Below are 26,804 nucleotides of genomic sequence, written 5' to 3'. Positions count from 1 at the left end.
AACAACCCCAAGGAAAAGGGAGGCGTGTCACAATACATAAAAATATATGGGAGATGTAGCTAAACCTAATCAGGCTAATCATAATATATGCTCTGTCCAGGGAATATGAGAGAGAGAGAGAGAGAGTGTGAGAGAGAGAGAGAGAGAGAGAGAGAGAGAGAGATCGTGACACTCAAAGAGAGAGAGAGGCACTCACACACCGAAAGAGAGATGTCGTGACAGAGAGAGAGATAGCACCACACTCACACCGAGAGAGAGCAGCATTCTTCAATTCCAAGGAGACGTGCACAGAAATAGCTTCTTGCAAAAATTGTGCAAATATGAAAAAAATCACGGTTTCCTCCTCCTCCTCCTCCTCCAACATAATGTTCTTCATTTTCAGTAACTGCAGCGTTCTATCAAAGATTCTGCCTCACATCCCGCGTTATAGCTGCAGCAGCGCGATATCGGTACAGTCCATTTCAAACAACTGCATTTCCCACTTTCGTGTTTTCTGTAGTACCAATTGACCAAGCAGTCACATGACCTGTTGACATCACCGGAGTCCTCAGTAGGAACTAGTGGCTATCATACAACACAATAACAACGACGTTATAACAATTTACTTCCGGGTCAAGACACGTCATAAAGAACGCAACATGGCGAGAGGATGGATGTTATCAGTTGGTTTCATATGTGTAGTGTTGGCCTCTGTAATACTATGCAGCAGGATATCGCTGTGGATGTATTTGCTATTTTTGTTGTTACTTTTGAGTTTTGCGGCTTTGCTATTTAACACAGGAAGCTCAAAAGAAAACGATCTCGTATGTGTATTGGTTCTGGGAGATCTGGGTCGCAGTCCACGAATGAATTACCACGCATTATCATTGGCTCGGCACGGTTTCAAAGTTTTGTTAACCGGACATCTAGGTCAGTAGTTGGTTTGAAGCTGGACGTTGTGGACCCGTTTTACGTTATTGTGTATATTGTAACCTGTAATAGCCAGAGTCGTTATGCTTTGGGTTATCTCGCTCTTGCGAAATATCGGATGCAGTAATAGAAATGCTTATGCCTGTCCTCTTGTGATTAGAACTCATTTATGTGGTGCCTTTATTTTGCCTGGTCTTAATTTGTTTTATAGCTCTGTCGTTCGGTAGTGTGTCTCAGCGTGAATGAAGGCTACATAAAACCTGTATATGCCGCACTTGTTTACAGCAGCTGAGATACTCCATTATTTTTTAACATTTGTGCGCCCAACTGTCCGAATACATTTTTTTTTATTGACTTCATAGTTTCTTACCAAGATATTTCAAGCCCTTCCAAATGCATTGGCTATATACCCAGCTATGAATGGGTCACACAAAATATCAAAATTTTGTCTAGCAATGCCGCTAACCACACTCTAAAGCAGAAGTTTCCTTTTGCTATTTGAAATGTTGACAGGTATGCACCTTCACAATGTAGATTACATAATTTTTTTAAAAAATATATTCTTTTGAAATACCAATGCACTACTTGTACTTATTGTCCTTACAAAAACATACAAACATTGAGTATTTTTACATTCAGAACAAGAATTAGAATCTGTTTGGCAGTTTTTCTGGTGCTTTCCTGTTATCCAAAGCTGCTATTTTTTTTATTTATTTATTATCAAGAATAATATATCTCTGCAACAATAGCAATTATAATAGAAGTTTAGGAGGCCAAAAAACTTTCATTGCTTCAAACAGTGACTCTAATACGTTCTTGTGTCACATGTGCTGCCTCCAAATGAATTCGGCCAAATATGACAACAAATGGTGATGTGCTGTTCCTGTGTTTTTTTTTGTTTTTTTTTTGTGCAATTTAGCCAATAGCCACATTCGCTCATTACTCTGTGGATGCCAGTATGCGGATCAATAAAGTTGTAGTGATGATTGACTTAACCCCTTTCAATCCCCTACGGACGTACCGATACGTCCAAAAAATGCATCCCAAGAATCCCCTATGGATGTACCGGTACGTCCTGCTCTTCTTGCAGCGGTAGGGGCACCTCCCTCCCTGCCGCTACACGGAAGATCAGGCTGTTATGGGAGATCAGCCTGGACTCAACCCCCCCCCCTCCCCTGTCAGCGTTTGCCAGAAAGCCTTACAATTAGAATGTGGCGTTCCCTTCCGAAAGCTTACTTGAGGGCAGGATATCCCCTGCAGGGTCTATCTAGACCCTGCTGGGATATCCGATCACTCCAATGAGGCACTTGCATAGAGATCACAGTGGGGATCGCAGGGACGAGAGTTGATGAGAGGGATGAGGAAATCATGTTTCTCACTCTTCTCACATGCTGAAAAACGAATCGGCAAAAAAAAATAATATAAAGAAGATATTTATTTAAAAAAAAAGAAAAAACCTTTACATCCCATTGACCTAACACATCATCTAAAAGGCATAACCCTCCTACACCCGTTCACAATCCCCAAACCCGTTAAGCCATAAGTATAAACAAATACTACCCTATAGGGTACTATATGTATGGGATGGATATGGCTCTCTAGAAAGAAAAAAAAAAGCAAAAAACGGGAGAATTTAGGCTGGGTTTCTCTGCCGTAACGCCTACCATGTGCCAAAAATCCTCAGTGTTGGTGAAAAAAGCGCAGGAAATAATTTCTGCGGCCACTTTTGACAGTGATTGGTGGCCAAATAACTGCGTGAAGAGTGTCCAAATACCCCTGATAGGATAGTCTGGACTGTCTGCTTTACAGAAATGTATACTTTTGTTGGTATTTTTGGTTTATTTGTTTAAAATTAGTGTTGCAATCCCATCATACCTAATGTAAAAAATAATGTACACCTTATAGTATGTTGCCTATAAGTGCTGGGAAAGTATAAAAATTCTATATAAATTAAATCAGAACACCTGAATTGATAGACTTGGAGGGGATTTTCCATCACTTTACCTAATTTTGTGAGCATTGTGGGAAAATGTTTTTTATTTTTTTTTTCTTTATAATTTTCGCTAGTTTTTACAAAATTTCTCATCCTAAATTTTTTAGCTAATCATCTAACTATGGTATCAAAAGAAAGCTCTATCTCTCTTTGAAAAAACAATATATAGTTTACATGGGTACACTATTCGCAGAAAAAGGAAATACCGTATTATAAGACGACCCCCCAAAATCTAAATATTAATTTAGGAAAAAAACAAAAAGCCTGAATATAAGACTACCCTATAGGAAAAAAAGTTTTACTAGTAAATATTAATTCATGTAAAAAAAATTCATATTTAATAAAAGCTATGATTGAGAAAAATATATATTTTTTTATTTCCTTTTATTTGCCAACCTGCCCCCCCAGTTATGCACATCTGCCAAGGTTGCCACTCTGCCCCCAGAAATGCCTTAATCCCCCTTTATTTGCCACTCTGCCCCATGATGTGCCTTTTAACCCTCTATATGCCACTCTGCCTCCAGAATGTCTTATGCCCTCCCATATGCCACTCTGCCCATGATATGCCTTTTAACCCCCTATATGCCAGAGTGGCTAACAGCAATCAAACTCCTATCAAGCCAAGGCAGCCAGTACATGCTGGAACCTGGGGATGATAGGAGTTTGAGTACAGCCTCCCTATGCCATGCTACCACCCCCCCTTACACATCCACGCTATCACACACACACTCATTCACAAACATTTAAATACTCATTCATTCCATTAATCACACACACACACACACACACACACACACACACACACACACACGCACGCACGCTCAAACCCCCCACCCCCTTACCTGAACTGCAGATCTCCCACTCGCAGACTTCTGCAGGGGCCCGGCTGTGCGAGCAACTTCTCTGGCCCCGCCCCCAGAGGAAGGAGAAGGAGGCAGAATTATGTGAGACACTGCTAGCTTCCTGCTGCTAATAGAAGAGACGCTGCTCGGGACAAAAGCACCGGTAAGCAGCCTGGCCCCAGCAGGTGGTCTGAGGTCTAATTATAAGACGACCTCGATTATAAGACGAGGGGTATTTTTCAGAGCATTTGCTCTGAAAAAAACCTTGTCTTATAATCGAGCAAATACGGTAATCGCTGAACCGACATGGTGCAAAAATGGCAAAATTGCTCCGGGACTTGAGGTACCAAATACCCCTGGGATTGACGGGGTTAAGGACCAGGCTGTGTTTTACCTTTTGTACCCTTTGGGACCGAAGCTGTTTTTGCGTTGCTCGTGTTTAGATGTAATTTTTCTCCTCGCTCATTTAGGGTATGACACAAGTTATATATTTTTTTTTTTTTTTTTTTCAGGACAAGGACTTTCTTCAAATAGCTTTTTTTTTTTTCTATCATATTTAATTTCCTTGTTGTGCTCCCCTTCAGATCCTAGCATTCTCTGTGTATTTCTGTTGATTTCATAGCCGCTTTTTTGTTTTTCTTTTTTAATTTTTAGAAACAAATCCTCATCAAGACGTCTTAAATCATGAGAAAATAAAAATCTGTTCATTTCCAGACTTTGAAATGATAAAAGGTAACTTTTTTTTTTTAAATTTCAATTTGTCTGTTCTCTTATTTGAAATCAAAACAGTACCCTGGGATAGTATGTCACCACTTGTGTCCTGCTTTCCATCGTTTAATAGAATGGTTATTTAATATCTGTTTGCTAAATCGGGATTTCATCATAGTAAGAAGAGTATCGTCAAATGGGTTAACTTAGCTTCCTTAGGTATATTTAAGGCAGGGTCAACAAATTTGGTTTTGAACCAGGACAAATATTTAGGAGGCAACTTTTTTTCTTCCGCAATCATGTGTTTTGTTTTTTTTCTCTTCCATATGTTACCCCTGGTCTGCAGTTAAAGGATGTTTTTTTGGGGCAATACAACATAAAACATACATTTCTTTAGTGCTGTACCACTTTACATGGTACTGCAGTTAACATTCCATGACAAGGGGTATTTTACACCATAGAGACTGAAGCTTTAATGTTTAACCATTAGTCTTACACCTACACACACTAACACAATACAGTAACAGTCACAGACATTCACTGGCCAGTTGATCAGCCAGTCAGATGGCAGCAACTCAATGCGTTTAGGCATGTAAACGTGGTCAAGACAACTTGTTTGAATGGGGATTTAAGTGACTTTGAATGTGGAATGGTTGTTGGTGCCAGACAGGCTGGTCTGAGTATTTCAGAAACTGTTGACTTATTGGGATTTTCACGCACAACCAGAATGATCTGAAAAAGAGAAAATATCCAGTGTGTGGACGAAAACTTACAAGTGATGTAAGAGGTCAGAGGCGAATTGGCAGACTGGTTCGAAATGACAGAAAGGGAACGGTAACTCAAATAACCACTTGTTAAAACCAAGGCATGCGAAATACCATCTGTGAACACAAAACACGTTAAACCTTGAAGCAGATGGGCTACATCAGCAGAAGAACACACCGGGTGCCACTCTGTCAGCTAAGAACAGGAAACTGAGGCTACAATGTGCACAGGCTCACCAAAATTGGACAATGAAAGAGTGAAAGAACGTTGCCTTGTCTGCTGAGTCTCGATTCCAGCTGCAACATTCAGATGGCAGGGTCAGACTTTGGCATAAAAAACATGAAAGCATGGATCCATCCTGCCTTGTATCAATGGTTCAGGCACGTGGTGTAATTGTGTGGGGGCATTTTCTTGGGACACTTTGGGCCCCTAAGTACAATTAATCATGACAGCCTATCTGAGTATTGTTGCTGACCATGTCCATCCCTTTATGGCCACAGTGTTACCATCTTCTGATGACAACTTCCAGCAGGATAATGCACCATGTCACAAAGCTCACATCATCTCAATCCGGTTTTTTGAACATGACACTGAATTCACTGTACTCCAATGGCCTCCATAGTCACCAGAACTCAATTCAATAGTGCACCTTTGGGATGTGGTGGAACAGGAGATTCACATCATGGGTGTGCAGCCGACAAATCTGCATCAACTGTGTGATGCCATCATGTCCATATAGAAGGAAAAATGTATATACAAAGTAAATCTTTATTAGACAATATGATTTAAATACATATAAAAAAATATATATAATAAAAAAGCATCTCGGCACCAAGACACATATAGGAAGGTACCTATGAACAAGGGCACAGGACTACAGGAACTAGGATGGAAATACGTACGTATATAAAGGCACACATAAGAAACACAAGGATGACCACAGCAATAAAGTAAAAGTCCAAATGTACCAACCCCAACGTACGTTTCGCTGCAATGAGCTTCGTCAGGGCCCCTTACGTGTATACACACATGCACTACAATGCAGTAGACATACTGACTCTGGCACTAGAAATTTACACGTATGCACACTGACTCTAGCCCTATACATACACCGATCAGCCATGACATTATGACCACTGACAGGTAATGTGAATAACACTGTTGTCAGTGGGTAGGATATATTCGGCAGCAAGTGAACATTTCATCCTCAAAGTTGATGTGTTAGAAGCAGGAAAAATGGGTAAGGCTCCGAGCGACTATTACTTTGATTGTTATGGCTAGACAACTGGGTCAGGGCATCTCCGAACTGCAGCTCTTGGGTGATCCCAGCCTATAGTGGTCAATACCTATAGAAAGTAATCCAAGGAAGCAAAAGCAGTGAACCCGCGACAGGGTCATTGGCGGCCAGGGCTCATTGATTGGTGAAGGCTGGCCCGCGTGGGCCATTGTAGCTCAAACTACTGAAAATGTTAATGCTGGTTCTGACAGAAAGGATGTTGCTAGATAAGCCAGGCCTGCCTGAAGAGACTTCAGTTCCTAAAAAGGCTAAAACAAAAGCCTTTTGCTTGTAAAAACTGCAACGCAACCTTGTCTGATGCCACAACTAAATTTCGCTTGGCCTGTCTGAAGGGCAAAGAAGAATTTATTTCAGAATTTAAGGAACGGATTTAAGCTGAGCTTCAGTCTACTTTCCAGCAGATCCATGCATCTGTTTTGGATACATTTCTCCAACCTAAAACTTCTTGTCATGTCATCCTCTACCTGTCTTCAGGGCAGGATCCTAGTTCATCAGGCTCAGAGAGGGACTGACACCTAGAGGAATTTGAATCTCCGGAGGAAGGGGAGCTTTTGGAAGAGACCTTTTTCTTTCCTGTGGAGGAGGTGGATAAGCTTGTTACTGCTGTAAGGGCTCCTCTGGATTTGGAACAGGAACAGCTAAGAGAAAAAAAACAGACTCTTCTTTTAAAAAGCCTAGGACCTTTCCAATCCCCAAAACCTTAAAATCTATCATAACTGACCAGTGGTAGACTCCAGAAAGAAAGCTAAATGTCTCCAGAGGAGTTTCCAGATTGATTCCTTTTCCAGAGTTTTCTGAGCTCTGTTTAGCTCCTAAAATAGGTGCTCTGGTGGCCAGGACCACCAGAATGCCAGCTATTCCCTTAGAAGATTCCTCTCGTTTTCAGGATCCTATGGACAGGAAAGCAGAAGAGGCAGCCAAGAGAGGCTTTGAGATTAAGGCAACTATTTTCAATCCAGGCATTGCGGGGGCTTCAGTGGCCAGAGCCATGCGTTTATGACTCCAGCAAAATGAGGATGATATTTTGGGTGGTGAAGAAGAGGATGTTCTCCGTAGCATTTCTGATGTTAAAAGCGAAACTTTGTTGTTGCTGTTGTTGTTGTTGTTGTTGTTGTTGTGTTTTTTTTTATTTTTTTAATTATTTTCTTTTTGTGTGTGATTCAGCTATGGAATCCTTCGGTATGGCTGGTAGGGCCTCTGCCCTATCTGCTTGAAATAAAAGTACAGCTTTTTAAGTAAATAATACATTTTTTATTTTTTAAACTTTTTGTTGCAAGTATAACCACTTGTATATACTGTAAAAAAACAGAAATTCTCCTCTAAACCTCCTACATGAATTGGATGGGGAGAGTGCTCACAATCGCCCGATCAGATTTGCTCTTTGGCGCCAATTGCAAATGAAAAAGTTAAGCAAATGGCATTATTTGTGCTAGTCGGATGTGGACAATTTGCATCTATCATAAAGGTCTTCATGTAATATAGTTTGAATGCCATATCATAAACATATTTATCATTGTAAAGGGAGATATTCCATACCTTTCCATACACTGTCACTCCCGGTAGCATAGATGTCTCCTCCTATCCGAATAGGGCAGGAAAGGATAAAACCCCCAGAACCTCCCCCTTACCCTCTGTTCTTTCCTGCCCTATTCCGGGTAGGTGCAGTCATCCCCCCGTTTGTTTTGGTTTTTTTTTGAGCTTGTGGCAGACCTCATTTCCCCAGCGCAGGGTCCCCCCAAGGGACCCTAGCTTTCTTACCTCCAGGACGCAGGTGGTTTCAGCAGGTCCCTGCCTGTGACGCGTTTCCAGATCTCGTCCCAGGCTGTCCGGGGGCACCTGAGGTCAGTGTCTCTCAGCAACCGGAAGCAGCTCTCGGGTCAGATATTTTTGTTGGTTTCTAGATCATTTTTTCCCGCGTTTTTGGTAAGATTTCTCTATTTGTGCTGCTGATGGTTTCTAGTTTGCTTCTGATGAAGAGTCCTGGCATTCTGTTTTCTGTTTTGGTGTCTTTCTACCTCTTAGCCCAAGTAGGTTATGAGTCTCCTGGTTAACTGTCTCCTGCCCTTTGCTATCAGGATGTCAGATAAGCCAGACCTCTCTGAAGAAACTCCAGCTCCTAAGAAGGCTACGTCTAAAACAAAGCATTTTGCCTGTAAAAATTGCAAGGCTACTATGTCTGACGCCTCAAAGAAGTTCTGCTCTTCCTGCCTGAAAGCCAGGGAGAAATCCATTTTGGATTTCAAGGAATTAGATGAAGGCTAAGCTCCAATCCACTCTTCAGCAGATCCGATCATCTGTTTTGGATTCCCCCAGCCTGAGACATCGTCCTAATCTTATGCAACAGGGTTGATGTTCCTGGAGGAAGAAGCCAAATGGCAAACGATCTAGGTAAACTGGAAAAATGGTCAGAGCCGTGGCAATTGGCATTTAATGTGGATAAATGCAAAGTAATGCACCTGGGGCATAAAAACCCAAGGGCAGAGTATAGAATATTTGATACTGTCCTAACCTCAACATGTGAGGAAAGGGATTTAGGGGTAATTATTTCTGAGGATTTAAAGGTAGACAGACAATGCAGTAGAGCAGCAGGTAATGCAGAATGCTTGGTTGTATAGCAAGAGGTATTAGCAGTAGAAAGAGGGAGGTGCTCATGCCGTTGTACAGATCACTGGTGAGACCTCACTTGGAGTATTGTGTACAGTACTGGAGACCGTATCTCCAGAAGGATATAGATATGTTGGAGAAAGTTCAGAGAAGGGCTACTAAAATGGTTTATGGATTACAAGATAAACCTTACCAGGACATGTTAAAGGATCTTAACCTATATAGCCTGGAAGAAAGACGTGACGGGGGATATGATAGAAACATTTAAATACTTAAAGGGAATCAACAAGGTAAAGGAAGGGGAGCTTCCTGAAGAGACTTTTTTCCTTTCCTGTAGAGGAGGCGAACAAGCTGGTTACTGCGGTGAGGGCTGCTCTGGACTTGGAAGAGGAACAGCTGAAGAGATCTTTTGAAGCATTTTGGCTTTTTTTTATTTTTTTTTATTTTTTTTTACATCTGTATGGCTGTTAGGGCCTCTGCCTTATCGGTGGTCTCTAGAAGAGCTCTATGCCTCAAGTCCTGGTCAGCAGACTCGGCTTCCAAGCACTGTTTGTGTGGGATCCCCTTCTCTGGGACAGATTTGTTGGGAAACGAACTAGAAGTTCTGTTGGAAAAAGCTATTAGTGACAAGCATTTTTCGCCGAAACGTAAACCTCTGCCTCGTTTTCGTCCCAACCCATTTAAGTCATCTAGAGGTCAGGATTCCAGACCCCAGTCCTGTTTTCCAGGTTTCGTCCTTTACATGGTAGAGGCAGATCTTCCTCCTCTAACCTGGAGGATGGGGCTTCCAAGAAAGCATGACGCCAGAAGCATTGCTGTAGGGGGGCAGGCTGAAGAGATTTCTACATCAATCTGCTCTAATATCTTTGGACACCTGGACCTTGGGAATAATTTCCAGCAGGTACGGTCTGGAGCTTGTCGGCACTCCCCCAGAGCGGTTTATGATATCTATGCCCCTTGTGGATCATATTCAGGATTTTGGGAGGTAACAAGTGTTGATCCCTGTGCCTTCGGGTCAAAGAGGAAGAGGTGTTTACTCCCAATCGGAAATCGTCAGGAGATTTCAGACTGATCATAGATCTCAAGTTCCTAAACAGTTTTGTGCCTTACGGAAAGTTTAGGAAGGAGTCAATCAGATCCAGAGAGCTTCTTTCCGATGGAGATTTTCTGGCTACTCTCGATGCCTATCTTCATGTTCCCATCAGGCAGGAGTCCCTTTGGGTGGCTATTCCTTCCACAAAAGGGATTCTTCACTTCCAGTTCCAAGCCCTTCTTTGTGGTCTCGCTTCGGCGCCACAAATTTTCACCAATCTGCTGTCAGGAATTGTTGCTTTCCTGAGAAAGGGAGGAATCAAAGTAGTCCCTTATTTAGACGACTGACTTCTGGAAGCAAGCTCTCCAGATCATCTTACTCAGCAGATTCGCGGGACTGTTTGCCTACTTCAGGATTTGGGATGGCTTATCTCTTTTTGAAAATCCTGTCTGCTTCCCAATACTTCAAATTGTCAGCGTGGCTCCCAAGAGGGAGAGATTAATCCAGGCTGGTCTCTCTGAAGAGGTGGCTGAAACCCTGATAAGAAGCCCGAAGTCCTCCAGTATGATAGGATCCGGAAGTCCTTCTCCTCCTTGTGTTCTAGCAGACAGCTTCAGTGGGATAATGTCTCTATCGGCAATATCCTAGATTTCCTCCATGCAGGTTTTCGTACAGGTCTGTCTCCATCCACCATGAAGGATCATGTGGCAGCTCTTAACTCTCTATCGAATGAACAGTTAGCTGTGCATCTTTGGGTCTCTCGTTTCATGAAAGCCATCTCTAGACTTCATCTGTTAAAGAGGCCTTTAGTGCCCTCCTGGGACCTGAATTTGGTTCTATCTAGCCTGGCTTCTCCTCCTTTCGAGCCCCTTGAAGACACCCCGATCAAGTTTCTCACCTGGAAGATGGTCCTATTAATAACTTTAACATTCGCTAGGAGAATGGCCGAGAACCAGTCTCTCTCTCCACTTTGAACCCTTACATAGGGTTGTTTTGCATACGCCGAGTTTTTTCCTAAAGTCAAGATATTGTCCTACTGGTCTTTTGTCCTGACCCTAGTAATGACAAAGAATACTGGCTCCATTGCCCGGATGTAAGCAGATGCTTGCACTTACACCTATTGAAGACTGCACTATAGAGAAGATTAGAGCTGAAACAACGAATCGATAAAATCGATAATAATCGATAACGGAAATCATCGATAACGATTTCCGTTATCGATTAATCGAGTGATCAATTCGTTGTTGGAGCACTCGGCTCCTTTTACTTACCTCCGCGAGCGTTCCCCGCTTCTGCTACACGCTCTGCAGTCTCCGCCTTCTTCTACCTACGTGACGGATGTGACGTGTTCCGGTTCGCTCTGTGCGAGTGGCTCCACTCGCACAGAGCGGTTCGCTCTGTGCGAGTGGCTCCACTCGCACAGAGCGGTTCGCTCTGTGCGAGTGGCTCCATTCGCACAGAGCGGTTCGCTCTGTGCGAGTGGCTCCATTCGCACAGAGCGGTTCGCTCTGTGCGAGTGGCTCCATTCGCACAGAGCGGTTCGCTCTGTGCGAGTGGCTCCATTCGCACAGAGCGATTCGCGGGGGTGGGGGTCCACGGCGGGGTGGGAGTGGGGTTTCAGGGGATGCAGGGCAGGGTGTGAGTGTGGGTGCAGGGCAGAGTGGGGGTGGGGGTGCAGGGCAGAGTGGGGGTGGGGGTGCAGGGCAGAGTGGGGGTGGGGGGTGCAGGGCAGGAGACTGGGTGCAGGGCAGAGTGGGGGTGGGGATGCAGGGTGTGAGTGTGGGTGCAGAGCAGAGTGGGAGACTGGGTGCAGGGCAGAGTGGGGGTGGGGATGCAGGGCAGGGTGTGAGTGTGGGTGCAGGGCAGAGTGGGTGCAGGGCAGAGTGGGTGCAGGGCAGAGTGTGAGTGTGGGGGCAGGGCAGAATGTGGGGGCAGGGCTGGGTGCAGGGCAGAGTTGGAGACTGGGTGCAGGGGCACAGTGCAAAGTGCTGGGTGCAAAGTGCCAGTGCTGGGTGCAAAGTGCCAGGGCTGGGTGCAAAGTGCTGGGTGCAAAGTGCCAGGGCTGGGGCAAAGTGCTGGGCGCAAAGTGCTGAGTGCTGGGTACAAAGTGCTGGGTGCAAAGTGCAAAGTGCTGGTGCAAAGTGCTGGGTGCAAAGTGCTGGATGCAAAGTGCCAGGGCTGGGGCAAAGTGCTGGGTGCTGAGTGCTGGGTACAAGGTGCTGGGTGCAAAGTGCCAGGGCTGGGTGCAAAGTGCTGGTGCAAAGTGCTGAATGCTGGGTGCAAAGTGCTGGATGCAAAGTGCCAGGGCTGGGGCAAAGTGCTGGGGGCAAAGTGCTGGGTGCAAAGTGCCAGGGCTGGGTGCAAAGTGCTGGGTGCAAAGTGCTGGGTGCAAAGTGCAAAGTGCTGGGGCAAAGTTTCTTGAACAGTAATAGTCCACCTCTTTTCAGAATGTTTGGGGTTATTTTGTTTCATAAATATTGTGTTTGGGTTCTTGTACTTTGAAAATATTGTTTTTTATTACATCATAACAAAATAAGAATGTTAATGTAAATTTTAAGTTGTTTTTTAACATCCAGTTCATTAAATTCTTTTAAATAAACGAAAAATTTGCATATTGTTTTTTTTATCCGATTAATCGATTAATCGAAAAAATAATCGGCCGATTAATCGATTATTAAAATAATCGTTAGTTGCAGCCCTAGAGAAGATCTTCCAATCTGTTTGTGTCCGAAGCTAGAAAAGGTCTTGGGATTGTGAGGTCCTCTATAGCTAGATGGTTGATCTCCATTATTTATGAAGCCTACAAAGCTGCTGGTAAAGAACCTCCCTCTGGCCTCAAGCAGTGTGGATTGATTTTCTGCATTTCAGTCTGTCAAGGCCTCCGTGTGCTGATCCATTCAGGCGTTACTACAGTTGTAGCTTATTTAACATAACAAGGAGGAACTTGATCCAGTTCCCTGCGATCACATTAGAGAGCAGGGGCTCTCTCTTCCAAAGAGGCTGGGAGGGAGGTCAGCAACAGACTTTTTGCAGAGATCACCCAGAAGTCGATCTTATGGCTACAAAGGCAAATTCAAACCTTTCCCGATTCGGTTCTTTAAGGGCTGGAGATGTGCTTGAGATAGTGGATGCCCTGCCAGTCCTGTGGAACTACAGCCTGGCTTATATCTTCCTTCCCAGTCATAAGATTTCCCGAGTTCTTCAAAAGATTTGGGAGGAAAAATGAAGAAAAAAAAAGATTTTCACCTGATCTCATTAAAGTTTTTATGCAGTCTCGTAAATCGACTACTTCCATAATTTATGATAGGATTTGGAGGGCGTTTTCCAGATGGTGCTCATCTTTTCAGTATTTCCAATCTGTAAGCTTTGATTCCTCAAAGTCTACAGTTTTTACTAACAGGTTTTCATGGAGATCTTAGACCATTAATTCCTGATTTCTACTATCCATTCAATTGCAGACTATCAGTTCAACTGGCTCGAGAACCATTGGTTAGGAGATTTATTAAAACTGTTGGAAATCTTTTTCCAAATGTCCGATCTCCTCTTCCTCTTTAAGACCTCAGCCTGGTTCTGGATAAATCACGTGGACCTCCTTTGAACCCCTCAAGGATTGCTCTTTGCAGTGGCTGACTCAAAAAATGTTTTTTTTTGTTTTTTTTTTTTTAGTTGCTATAATGCCAACCAAAGAGAACTGGAGGTTTTGTGATTGAAACCACCTTATATTAGTTTTCCATCAGGACCAAGTAGTTTTAACAACCATACCAGACTTTCGTCCAGTCACTTCCTCCCCAAATAACATTCAGGTACTTTCAGGTGCATTCCTTCTGTCCAGATCCTGTTTCTCCTTTATGAAAGAAATGTAATTCCTTAGATGTTAATGTTGTCACTCGGTTTATTTGGATAGGGCTTTTCAATTTCAAAATCTGATAATCCTTTTATTCTGTGCGAACCTCTAAATCCTCCATCTCTCTGTGGCAAATTCCCGGGCGTAAACTGCAGCTTCCTCTTACTATGTACCTAAGGTATGCTGCTACTTGCAGGAAGAGGAAAGATACCAAGCAGCAGCACTTGATGCCCTCCCTTATAAAATTTTGTTGTGCACTCTGTCTGGCTCCTTACTTCTGGGGAGTTTCTGTTGCCGGCGGAATTTATGCCAGTAGGAAGAGACTTAAGGTAGTTGGATTTTATGCAGACTGAATGAAATGTTACTTGTCTACAGTATTTAAACTCAGAAATAGACTAAACTTGAACCTGCAGACTGTGAAGCCCCAGTAACTACCGTATGACAACACACAAATGTTTTGTATTAATCTTCTAGGATGTCTGTCATTAAATCAATTAACCCACTAAACCAAGATCAAATGTTTTTTCTGAGACATATTTTAGCAAATATATACTGTGAACATGTGTTCTGTCACTCTGATTCATGTATGTGTGTTTTTTTGTTTTGTTTTCAGCGGGTCCACGAATTCTTCGGTATTCTGTTAAAGTGACAGTGCAGTCTATAATTCTGTTTTATACACTGTTGAAGAACGACACCCCTTCTTATATCCTCCTTCAGGTAGATGGCACATTATGACCATACACATGCGTATTACTTGAGAAAGAAATAAAATGGGTTCGCAAAGTGGATCTACTACTTACAAATTAAGTATTGCAGGGTTTTTTTATGTGTGGTTTTTAGCCACAATGTTGGGTTCAGTGTTGCTAAATGTAAAATAATGCACTTTGGACATAAAAATCTAAAATAAAAATGTAGCAGGAGTTACAGCATATCGATAACCGTAGAAGAGAGGGACATTGGAGTAGTCATTTCTGAGGTCCTAAACCCTTGACGTCATGGAAAATCATACAGTTTGTGACAATTGACATGTCTTTCACATCATGGGGTTAAACAAGCTTAGATACTTAATATTTGTGAGTACAGCAAATGAGAAGAAAATTACAGCTAAATGACAACGCCACAGAAATATTTAGCAATAATTGTAGATAACAGACTTCGCAACAATGTGCAATGCCAGTCAGAAGCTGCAAAGGCCAATAAGTATAAAATTAGGATATTGATTCACGTGAGGGGAATATTATCTTGCCTTGTTATAAGTGAATGGTAAGACCTCTCCTTATCCCCCTAAAGGATCAGGGTTTTTTCTTTTATCTACAATGTTTGCTCTACATGACGAGCAGTTTGTGTTTTTTTTTGTTTTTTTTTTCCCCTATGTCTTTATTCAACTGTGATTGCCCGCAACTTCATTTAGTACCCCCTGAGTACAGCATGCATGGATAAGCCATGTTTCTCGGACATTGTTGAGTGAAAACAGGAAGGTACGCATTTCAGTTTTCAATCTAATTTTGACAAATCACTTTACTGGGTTCATTGGAGACACAGTAGAGATCCCAAATATCAACTTAACCCCATAAAACTATATATTTCCTAAAGATTTAGTATAGGGCTGCAACTAACGATTATTTTCATAATTAATCTGATAAAAAGAATCAACATGCTTATTTTTCGTTTATTTAAAATAGAAAAACGTATAATTTACATTAAGATGTGTCATTAACACTTATCTCTTTATCACAATGGCGTTTCTCTATCCACCTTATTTTGCTGACATAATAATTAAAGCTAAATTTGAAAGGTACAAGAACCCAAAACACATTATTTCTCAAACTAAGTTTTAATACCAAAAAATTGGTAAATTGGTAAATAAAAACTATGAGAAAAATGCCTCTTGTTTATATTTTCTTTTATTTGCCAACCTGCACATCTCACCCCCAGCTTGCCACTCTGCCCTAGAAATGCCTTGTACCAAGGCTTGACAAATTTGTTTTAAATCTAGGAGCCAGCTAAACAAGTTAGGAGCCAGGACTTTTTTTTGCCCTACACCCCCACTTTGCCCCAGCACTTTGCCCTGCACCCAGTCTCCCACACTCTGCCCTCCCACTCCCACTTTGCCTCGCACATAGACACTCACTTACCTCAGCTATGGACTCCAACATCCGCATCAAGGATGCTTATCTTCATGTTCCGATCCATCCGTCTCATCAGCAATTTCTGTGCATTGCTGTTCAGTTTGGTCTGTCGGCAGCCCCCATAGTCTTCACATAGCTCCTGGCAGTAGTGGTGGCCCATTTCAGACTTCAAGGAATTTCGGCCATCCCTTACCTGGACGACTGGCTTATCCATGCTCGTTCGGCTCCTGTTTTACAGTCTCACCTTACCAGAGTGGTCAACATCTTGCAGGAGCTCGGCTGGATTCTGAATTGGGAAAAGTCCAGCACCATTCCCTCTCAACAGATACTGTTCCTGGGTCAATGTCTGGATTCCTGATCAGAGAAAGCTTTTCTTCCACCTTCCAAGATCAACAGGATTTGTTCGCTGATCCACAGGGTTCTCTCTGTGCACCGATGCTCCATAAGGACGTGCATATCTCTGCTGGGCAAGATGGCCTCCACAAGGTACGCAGTTCCTTGGTCCCTGGCCCACATGAGGATTCTTCAGAACGTTATCCTTCGTCATCTAGAGGGAAAACTGTTCGCTCTGGACAGGCTCGTCTGTCTCCCTCCTCATGTCAGCGCATCCCTCACCTGGTGGCTCCAATGTGATACCCTAGCTGCAGGGAGATGTTGGTCCTTATCAGCCAAGGAGCTTCTTGCCACCGACACAATAATCAGAGGATGGGGAGCCGCATATCAAGACAGATTCGTTTAAGGTCTTTGGTTTCAGCTGTGCGACACCTTCCTTCCAACTGCCTGGAGTTGCTTGCGGTGAATATTCTGCTAGGCTCTGACAACCAGGCAGTAGTAGCATATATCAACAAGCAAGGAGGTACAAGGAGCCTCCGTCTTCTGCGTATATCTCTCAGAATCTCCTTCTGGGCAGAGACCAGTTTGATTACCCTGTCCGCAGTCCACCTCAAAGGGACATTGAACACTCAATCCTCAGGATCGTCCTTTGGCTGTAGATGCCGTCGCCCAGACTTGGAATTTCCGTCTCGCCTACATTTTTCCTCCATTTTCTCTGATCTCCAAGGTTCTGCAGAAGATCAAGAACGTTCGCACATCTGTTATCCTAATAGCTCCAAACTGGCCGAGGCGCATTTGGTATTTGGACTTGATCACCCTCAGTTACAGGAGCCCCCTAAGGCTCCCTGCTTGGAGAGGCCTTCATCAGGGACAGTTTCTACACCCAAATCCGGAGATCTGACGGCCAGATGGTTGAACGTGAGATCTTGAGGCTCTTCTTCGCAGTAAGAAGAAGGTTACCTCCCTCAGGTATATTAAGATCTGGAAGACGTTTTGCAGTTGGTGTGGTTCCAGAGGAACTCTTCCTATCTCATGTTCCCCAGGATTGATTCTGGAGTTTTTACAAGAGGGATTTGACTGTGGTCTTCAACCATCTACTATCAAACGTCCAGATTTCTGCCATGAGTGCCTTACTGGGATTTGATCTCGCCTCACTTCCAATAGTCAGACGTTTTTCCAAAGCCATCGTCCGTATGCCCTGTCAACAAGATGGTTCCCCGGGACCTTACTCTCGTCCTTAGTAGACTCATGTCTGTAGAGTCTATTTTTCTACACTTTCTCTACACTTGTTGTGTCTGAAGACCGCCTTCTTGGTGGCCATTACTTCCGCTAGACATGTTGGTGAACTTCAGGCTCTGTCTATGAAGGAACCGTTCCAGCATTTCTTCCCGGATAAGGTTGTGCTCTCTCTGCCTCCGGAATTTACGCCCAAGGTACAGTCGGCCAAGAACCAGGAAATCGTGTTGCCCATCAGTGACCTAAAGAATCATTAATCTTATATCATGTAATAATCAGATTACTTGCAAGTGACAAGGTTTGGCCACTGACATTCATAGTACAACTGGTTGGTGACATAATAAGTGTCACTAATTGGTGAGCACGTAGTAATTAGTTCAGTATTTAAAATAAAATGTTTAGTAATGGTGTAGATTATTGTAATAAGTGTGTTTTTGTTCACTTCATGACCTGGATGATTCTCTCACTTGTCACTGATAGGAGTGGTCGTCGAGTGGCTTTCATAATCTGATCACTCATATTAGTCACAAGTGATCTGATCGTTACTGTCCCACTCCTTATCCTCTCTGTAGCACATTGAACTGGCAGTACCTGACACCCTCAATTTATGCAGCTTTGGTGCAATTGTGGCCTTGGTAGTCAATCCTGTTGTCAGGGGGAGGATGTAAAGCATGTCTGGCTGACTGTTTTCTAAGAAATACTTCAAAAAGGTACATTTGCAGATTATATTTTAACCCATTTTCCCCTTTTTTTTTTTTTTTTTTTTTTTTTTTTATTAAAGTAGAATCCTCCAGGATTACCTAGTATTGCAGTCACATGGATGTTTTGTCTTCTCAGAAGAACCAAACTAATAATTGATTGGCATAACTATGGATATTCAATATTGAGTCTGACAAATGGACCTAAACACCCAGTTGTGCATATTGCAAGATGGTATGTTGTGTGACGTGGCAGTGATAAACTATGAAATGTTTACTGTGTGCTGAAAATATTGTTTGTAAAATCCTTAATCATGTTTACCTGAAAATAGCATCTCAGTAACAGTATTATTAGCATATTAATTTTCATTTTATTATGTGGATAACATATTACCCTGAAATACAAAAAACCATTATATTTCGTCTACTGTAGGTATGAGCACATTTTTGGAAGAGTGTCTCACTATAACTTATGTGTAACAAATGCAATGAAAGATGATTTGCTGGTCAACTGGAATATCAGGTAAGATGAAAACAAACAAACAAACAAACTTTTCTTTTCTAGATTGTTAAACTACAGGCCAAACCTTAAGAACTACAAAAGTTCCTAAACTTTTTTCATAACGTCGTTAAGGTGCAAAGCTACCCGTCAGAGCAGGAATCCCCAGAAGAAGAAACTTATCAGTTCTCTTGTCACTGGAGGCTCCAGCAGCAGGAACGCAGGGTCGTAGCTAGAGCCGTGGTTTTGATGAATGGTTGGGGGTGCAGCCATGGCGTAGGAGGCAGGGTCCAGAACGAGGGCCGGATTTAAAAATCCGGAAATGCTTCTCTCTGGGACCCTGTTGTGGTCCATTACTGTGTATCATTGCCTGTGTTCCTGATTTGGGGTATTTTGACCCCCTGCCTGACTACTCTTTGCTTAGTGATTCTGCACCTTTGTCTGTATCTTTCATATACCGTTTCTGCTCGTCTGACTACCCACTTTGTGTTTTGACCTCTGGCTTGTACGACTACCCGCTCTATGTACTGGCCCGGCTATCCTGACCATCCTGCTTGAGTTAACCCCTACCGTGCTATACTGCCTGTGTGTATCCTGCCTGAAGCTGACCCTACACCTTGCTACATAGACTTAATACCTTTATTACCTGCCAGCACTAAGGCCTCCTTGCTGTTGGGATCATCTAAGTCCTGGATTATTGCTACTAAGGGCTTCTCTCTTGGTAGCGGTATTCTGGGCAGAAGAACTTCCGCGGTGAGTGCCACAAGTGGGGAGACGTGACATTACAATTAACACGCAAATCCACAAGATGCAAACTAATGTACTGTTATTACAAACCTTGTGAAACCGAACTAATGCAACCAAATATTTTAATTACATTTCTTGCGGTTGTTTTATTCATGAAAAAAGATAAACTGATACGTGTTGTTGGAATTGTGAGTTTTAATTAGATTACATTGACAGGTATATTTTACAGTATTGCTACAGTTAATATACACTAATACTGGATTAGTAAACTAGGTCTTGCTCATGTTTGCATTAGTAAATAGATTGGAAAAAGATGCCAGCCGATTTAAATATTTCTACTTGCCAATATTCCCTTTTTTGTCATTACCACTTCAACCTGCATTATCCACAATATTCTTTACGTTTTCATTGCTACAGAGCTACAACACTATATGACAAGCCTGCTTCTACATTTCAAGAGAGTCCTTTGGAACTTCAGCACAAGTTATTCATGAAACTTTCCACAGTTTACTCTCACTTTAAGGCTCCGTGAGTAATACAGCATTGCGTTTTTTTATTTTAGACCACATTGCTCAGTAATTTTTCAACACCTTTGGTCTGTTAGTAGTTGTTTAACAGTATAATGGTAAAATATTAACATAACTGTTTTGTACAAAGTATAGATTGAACCCCCCCCCACTCCATTACTTGCAGCCTCGATTCTCTTCATTGCTTCAAGCTATCGATGAGCGAGCCTTAGAACTAGCTCACAATGGACATGAGACCGTTCAGTTGTCTGTGGGCGTAGGGGTTCTACACCAGGAGACCCTTCAATTCCAAGTAATCTCTGCATTACCCTGTTGTCCTCGGGTATCCTTGGCTGCGTAAGCACAATCCCCGCTTTGTCCTTTGAGATTCTTTCGTGGTTCCCTCAGTGTACCAAGACCTGAAGCCAGTCAAATTTCTGTACTTCCCTGATTTCCTGCTAATTACTATAGAAAGTTCATTCAGAACTTTGCTTTGATTGTGAAACCCTAACGGACATAACCCATAACAATGGCAATGCCAGCTCATAGTCCCTGGTTGCAGTACAGGCATTTGAGTTTCTAAAGATTCAAGTGATGACCTATGTTGCAGCATGTCATATCTGTGCACAAAACAAAACCCCCAGCCACCTTCCAGTGGGTTTGCTACAGCCCATACCTAATGATGAGCACACCTGGAGGCATCTGTCTATGTATTTTATCCTCAGCTGATACTAAAGAACAGCCTTTCATCCCTCCGTTTCCAGAGTTACCTGCTAATCAGCATCTCTCTGCCCTTATTATTACTTTACAAGCCAGGAAATGACCATGTGCCTCACTGAGACCTAGCTGCAAATCCATGGAACTGTGCGGCAGCTAGGAACTGCGGCGATTTCCGCCGACAATTGTTGTCCTTCCACGTCGCTCTTTTTGGGTTACACTATGCTCGTGGTGGGCAACACTCTGAGATGTCTACGGAGGGGGAGCTCATTTGGGAACCGTGGTTTTATTGCTCATTGTGATGGTAGCGACCTGTACACCGACTGGGTACACCTGCCAGACAATCCTTCCTTCTCCCCATGGGAACACAAAAATTCAACCGTCGGGCAGGACTAGCGTCGAAGACGGCAGGAAACATTGCTCTTCGGGAGCCTCGAGAGCACTGTATTATACAGAAGCATAGCAATGCAGTGCTTTACCGCACTGACAAGGGCAGCACCAAGGCTTACCCCAATAACAAGACAGGACTCGTATTCAGGTAAAACAGGAACTAACTTTTTTAATCACCACCAGCCTCCAGGAGCCTTTCAATAGGCTGGCGGTGAGTTATGACCAATGCACCATATGTAAAATGCAATATGCAGATCATATGCAAAATAGTTATAACAGAAAACCACACACACAATCAGAAGAAATAATACTGGTCAGGCAGGAGGAAGGGGGGAAACTGGAATCTAGAGAGCTCTGGCTCTCTCACTGTTGCCACCCTGTACCCCTTATTAGGTACAGGGTGACTTAAACATAAATCCAAGCAAAGGGGCCAGATATTGCACTGCAATTAGTGTCCACTGGCGCCTGCTGGAATTATGTAATGCAATCCAGGAGTCCAACGTCTATAATGGGCAGGGGCCGCCCTGAATCTACATTAAACGGCCGCGCGGCCGCCCATTTAAGTGGCTGATTCGGCCGTCTTTAATACCAGCAGCATCTGCGGTGGGCCGGCTGAAGTGGCCGGCACACCGAGATGCCATTGCAGGCGATGTGGCTGTGACTCTTGAAGCGGCGGTAAGACATGCTGGCCGCTTTAAAATCCGTGTGACTCCGCCGCTTTGAGCGGCACTTCACATTGTCAAAATGATGGGCCGCTCGAGGGGGCGGAGTCACGCGGAACAGTTACTTGTGACAGCTAGAAGAGCACGTTGGAGGACAGCAGCAGTGAAGGATGGCAGAAAAAAAGTAAGTATTAAAAAAATAATAGGCGGAAGGGGAACCATATTCAAAGGGGAGGCGGCGTTGGGACAACAATCAAATGCAAAATGGGGGTGGCTAGGGGGTGAAAGTACACAACAGGGTGGTTGGGGCACCACATAAATCAATACACAAAGGTGGGGGGGCTGGGTTCAATATACATGGGTCATTAACAATGCAAAGGGGGGCATCAATACACAAGGGAGGGGGCTGGCTGAGGACATCACATAAATCAATACACAAGGTTGTTGGGGCATAATGTACAAAGAGGGCTGGCTGGCGGCACAAATCCACATGGGGCAATACACAAGGGGCATAATGTACAAAGGGGGCTGGCAGGGGGCACAAATCCACATGTAGCAATACACAAGGGTGTGGGGGGAAATAAATTAAAACCAAAGGGGGGCTGGTTGGCCATCAATACACAAGGGGGAAAAACAAACAAACAGCAATCCAGTGTGGAAAGCATTTTGGATGTGGGTGTCAGTGTTGTAGAGCCTGTCCTGGTGTGTGTGTTTGGATTTAGGTGTGGTAGAGCCTGTCCTGGTTTGTGTGTGTTTGGATATTGGTGTGGCAGAGCTTGTCCTGGTGTGTGTTTGGCTGTCTGTGTGGCAGAGCCTGTCCTGGTGTGTGTTTGGGTGTTGATGTAGCAGAGCCTGTCCTGGTTTGTGTTTGGCTGTCTGTGTGGCAGGGCCTGTCCTGGTGTGTGTGTTTGGGTGTCGGTGTGGCAGAGCTTGTCCTGGTGTGTGTGTTTGGGTGTCAGTGTGGCAGAGCCTTTCCTGGTATCTGTGTGGCAGAGCCTGTCCTGGTGTGTCTTTTTGGGTGTCGGTGTGGCAGAGCCTGTCCTGGTGTGTGTGTTTGGGTGTCAGTGTTGCAGAGCTTGTACTGGTGTCAGGGCGGGCTGTTTGGGGACAAAATTGGCTCACGCTGGGCTGTTTGGGGACAACGTTGGCTCACTCTGGACTATAATTTGTTAATGTTATCTTGGTACTGGTCGTGTTCTATATGGGCAGTGTGGACACCAGGGCTGGCTTTGGGGGTGTGCATCCTGTGATCTATGCCTGTAATTTAGGGGGGTTTTATGTATACCTTTAATGCTTAGTTGTTATGTGATTTCCAGTTGATCTGTACCTGCAAAGCTGGGTTTGTCTCTTATTCTGTTGATCTGTATCTGCTATGCTATGTGCCATACATTATTTATGTATACCTGCAAATACTGGGTTTGCATTTCTTATTCAGTTGATCTATACATGCACATGCTGTTTGCATGTGTTTATTTGATCTATACCTGAACTACAGGAAGTAAGTAAAACAGAGGTGTGGCTTAGTGAATCAGGGACAAAGGGACTCTGGGGATGATTACAGGCAGGGGCCCAAGGAAATGCCTAGGGTCCAATTTTTCCATATTTAAATTTTATTTTGTTAAGATTAGCTGTTTTTTAATGTATTAAACATATTTTTTTTTACTCCCAGTCCCATCACATTACATCAATATGCGTTAGAAAATCAGGAAAAGATGGGCATGGATGGTGTGCTGATTCGGTGGTGCAACGGGCCACTTGACTAGACTTGCCCCCCAGGCCTTGGGCTGCCAGCCCTCCCCTGATAATGGGATATACAGCCTCCAGGCACCGCCCAAGTCACGGAGGCTTCCGTGACGCTCTTCTTTAGAACCGGGGTTTCCCCAGCCGCGGCAATGGAACTCTGGCCCGGCTACTGTGCAGACTATTCCTGGAGACGTGTCTGATGCATTTGTTCAGGGTCCTGACGTTGGATCGAGCTGCTTTTTTCGAACATAACATCCTTGGAACCTGAGCTCTCCATTGATACCCCTGGATGGATGCAACGACTTTGGAATCACCCCAAAATAGTGACTTTTTGTCGTGTTGGCATTACTGGCCATAGAACTGTATGGAGGCGCCGGGCTATCTGGATGGGATTATACTCCTGATTTAGTTATGTTTGTATGTATAAATAGCTGTCATGCTTCATCTCGCTAGCGCTAGACTCACCCAGAGCTGAAAGGGTTCCTCACTGGCTGCTCAGCAGAAGGAAGCACAGTTTGCCTGGAGTACCCAGTCGGGGTACAGGGCATCCCGTCACTATGTCACTGCCAAGCACCTCGGTATGGGTTGAGCTTCGTGACTTGAGTACAGTGATACCACCCATGAATAGGGTTGTCTGTTTGCGTGGGAGCTAAAAGGCCGCATTTAGGAGGCGCACATTTTTTAATTTGGAATCTGGACATCTGGTCATCCTGAGGCTACTTTCCTATTTGGGACATACTGGAAAAGGATGGCTCTCATTATGATATGGTGACTTCACTTGAGCATTATTTTGAAAAGTTATTAAAATATTTTTCTGATTTTTTTTTTTATTTTTTTATTTTTTTTCCCCCTCTCATATATTTTTATATTGTACTAATCACAGTGATTAGAAAGCTGGCATGTATTAACCTGCATGGTTGATTGCAGTACCTAGACTGATCGTCTCGGAACTCCTTTCCTTTTACGCTACCATCTTTTGTGTGGGAGCATACGTCTTACTTTGATGCTTGTGATCGCTCTCATGAGAGATCACACAGGGCCCCTGATTGTTTTATTGTGTGTTGCCTAATGCCTCATATTTAGCTGATGCCAGATTCTTCGTAATCGTGAGTGGATGACTGGCAGATAATCGTGAGTGCATGACTGGCAAATAAATATGGCCTATAACATGATTATTTTGTGTATCCTACGGGAATTTTGACACAAAAGTGGTGGAATTTCTGGCATTGAGAATAACTTTGGAAAGTTCGCTGTGGGGGATATCAAACGCCTTGAAGATTGGATAGTAAGGTTATCTCATGTTTACAGCTGGTAAACTATACCACCAACACTTAAGGAAATTGTTATTCCTTGGAATCTCTGAAGTGGTTAAATAAACGTAACCCTTATGGTGTGCCTCACTGTAACTTTGTCTTAATTTGACATTAATGTGCCGCTGGTCATTTTTGTTATTGGGAAATCATCTGAGACCAGGGGCGGACTGACCCATAGGGCACTCGGGAACAACAAATCGATAAAATCGATAATAATCGATAATGAAAATCGTCAATGATTTTCATTATCGATTAGTCGAATTGATTTTTATCGATTATAAAAAGGTTTTTTTCAGAGCAAACGCTCTGAAAAACTCCTCTCCTTCTATAATCCGACCTCAAACAGAGATCGGATTATAACACTAGAATCCAGATCCCCACAACCCTGCAGGGGAACTGGTTCCCCCTCGCTGTCAGCCGTTGGGTGTCCGTGCGATGCGATGCGCACAGACAACTTCCGCCTTTCCCCTCCACTTCTACTGGGGCTTCTATGATGCAGCGCCAGCATCACATGACCTTCATCGTAGGTCCATCGTGGAAGCCCCAGCGGAAGCGAAGCGGAGTAACGGAGGCTGTCTGTGCGCATCGTGCAGACCCCCACCGGCTGACGGAGAATCCAGGTCTCCTGCAGAGGATCATCCTCTTTGTCAGCTGGTGGGTGTCTGCGCGATGCGCACAGACAGCCTCCGTTACTCCCCTTCACTTCTGGTGGGGCTTCTATGAAGCTCCAGTGAAAGTGCCTGTCAGCAGCTGAGGTTCACAAGACACCATGGAGTTGGGGAGAGAGGCAGAGTGGTGTATGGGAGTCGGGGAGAGAGGCAGAGTGGTGTATGGGAGTCGGGGAGGAGGCAGAGTGGTGTATGGGAGTCGGGGAGGAGGTAGAGTGGTGTATGGGAGTCGGGGAGGAGGCAGAGTGGTGTATGGGAGAGTTATAGTGGTGTATGGGGTGGTATAATGAATTTCAGGGTAGCAGAGTGGTGTATGGGGGTGTAATGAATTTCAGGGAGGCAAAGTGGCATATCTGGGGGAGTTAGAGTGGTGTATAGGGAGAGGTAGCGTGGTGTATGGGGGGTATAATGAATTTCAGAGTGGCATATCTAGGGGAGGCAGGGTTGTGAATCAGGGAGTATAATGAATTTCAGAGTGGCATATCTGGGGGAGGCAGAGTGGTGAATCAGGGAGTATAATGAATTTCAGAGTGGCATATCTGGGGGAGGCAGAGTGGTGAATCAGGGAGTATAATGAATTTCAGGGTGGTATAGGGCATTTATGGGGGGCAGAGTGGCATATCAGGGTGCACAGTAGCATATAGGGAGGTATAAGGCATAAATGGGGGGCAAGTGGCATATTGGAAGTTATAAGGCATATCAGGGGGCACAGTGGCATATATAAGGCATATCAATATTGGCCATATCTGAGGGTATAAGGTATATCAGGGGGCTCAGTTGCAAATCATTGGCATATAAGGTGTATAAGGCATATTGGGGGCACAGTAGAATCTCTGGCATATAGGAGGTATAAGGCATATCTGGGGGCAGAGTGGCAAGCTGGGGGTCAGATGGCAAATAAAAGAAAATATAAACAAGGCTTTTTTCTCATAGTTTTTATTAAATATGAAAAATAGTTAACATATGAATTAATATTTACTAATAACTTTGTGTTAAAACCTAGTTTGAGAAACACTGTTTGGGTTCTTGTAGCTTTTATTATTATGTCAGTAAAATAAGAAGGTGAATAGAGAAATGCCATTGTGATAAAGAGATGAAAGTGTCAATTTTAAGTGTTTTTTATTCTGCTGTTTTTTTTGTTTGTTTTTTTTTGTAAATTCTCTGTTTA

General features: G+C 43.7%; 1 protein-coding gene across 6 annotated transcripts in view; it reads left to right on the top strand.

The window, feature by feature from the left end:
• The first annotated feature begins 623 nt into the window (after positions 1-623).
• ALG1 (ALG1 chitobiosyldiphosphodolichol beta-mannosyltransferase) overlaps positions 624-26,804 on the top strand; it is a 62,191-nt gene continuing 36,010 nt past the window's right edge. Inside the window, exons 1-6 of one of the 6 annotated variants that reach the window (XM_053472121.1) lie at positions 624-909; positions 4,399-4,476; positions 14,609-14,712; positions 18,478-18,626; positions 18,825-18,914; positions 20,055-20,165. In XM_053472121.1, coding sequence (XP_053328096.1) covers positions 639-909; positions 4,399-4,476; positions 14,609-14,712; positions 18,478-18,626; positions 18,825-18,914; positions 20,055-20,165 — 803 coding nt within the window. In that variant the 5' untranslated portion in view covers positions 624-638. Of the gene's footprint in view, positions 910-4,398; positions 4,477-14,463; positions 14,713-18,474; positions 18,627-18,824; positions 18,915-20,054; positions 20,166-26,804 lie in introns of those variants that run through there. The other 5 variants (XM_053472115.1, XM_053472116.1, XM_053472119.1 and 2 more) reach the window with 5 other exon arrangements.

This window comes from Spea bombifrons, chromosome 7 (assembly GCF_027358695.1).
Source record: "Spea bombifrons isolate aSpeBom1 chromosome 7, aSpeBom1.2.pri, whole genome shotgun sequence".
NCBI lineage: Eukaryota > Metazoa > Chordata > Amphibia > Anura > Pelobatidae > Spea > Spea bombifrons.
Note: the sequence above shows the minus strand (reverse complement) of the source record. Positions and strands in the feature narration are given on the sequence as shown.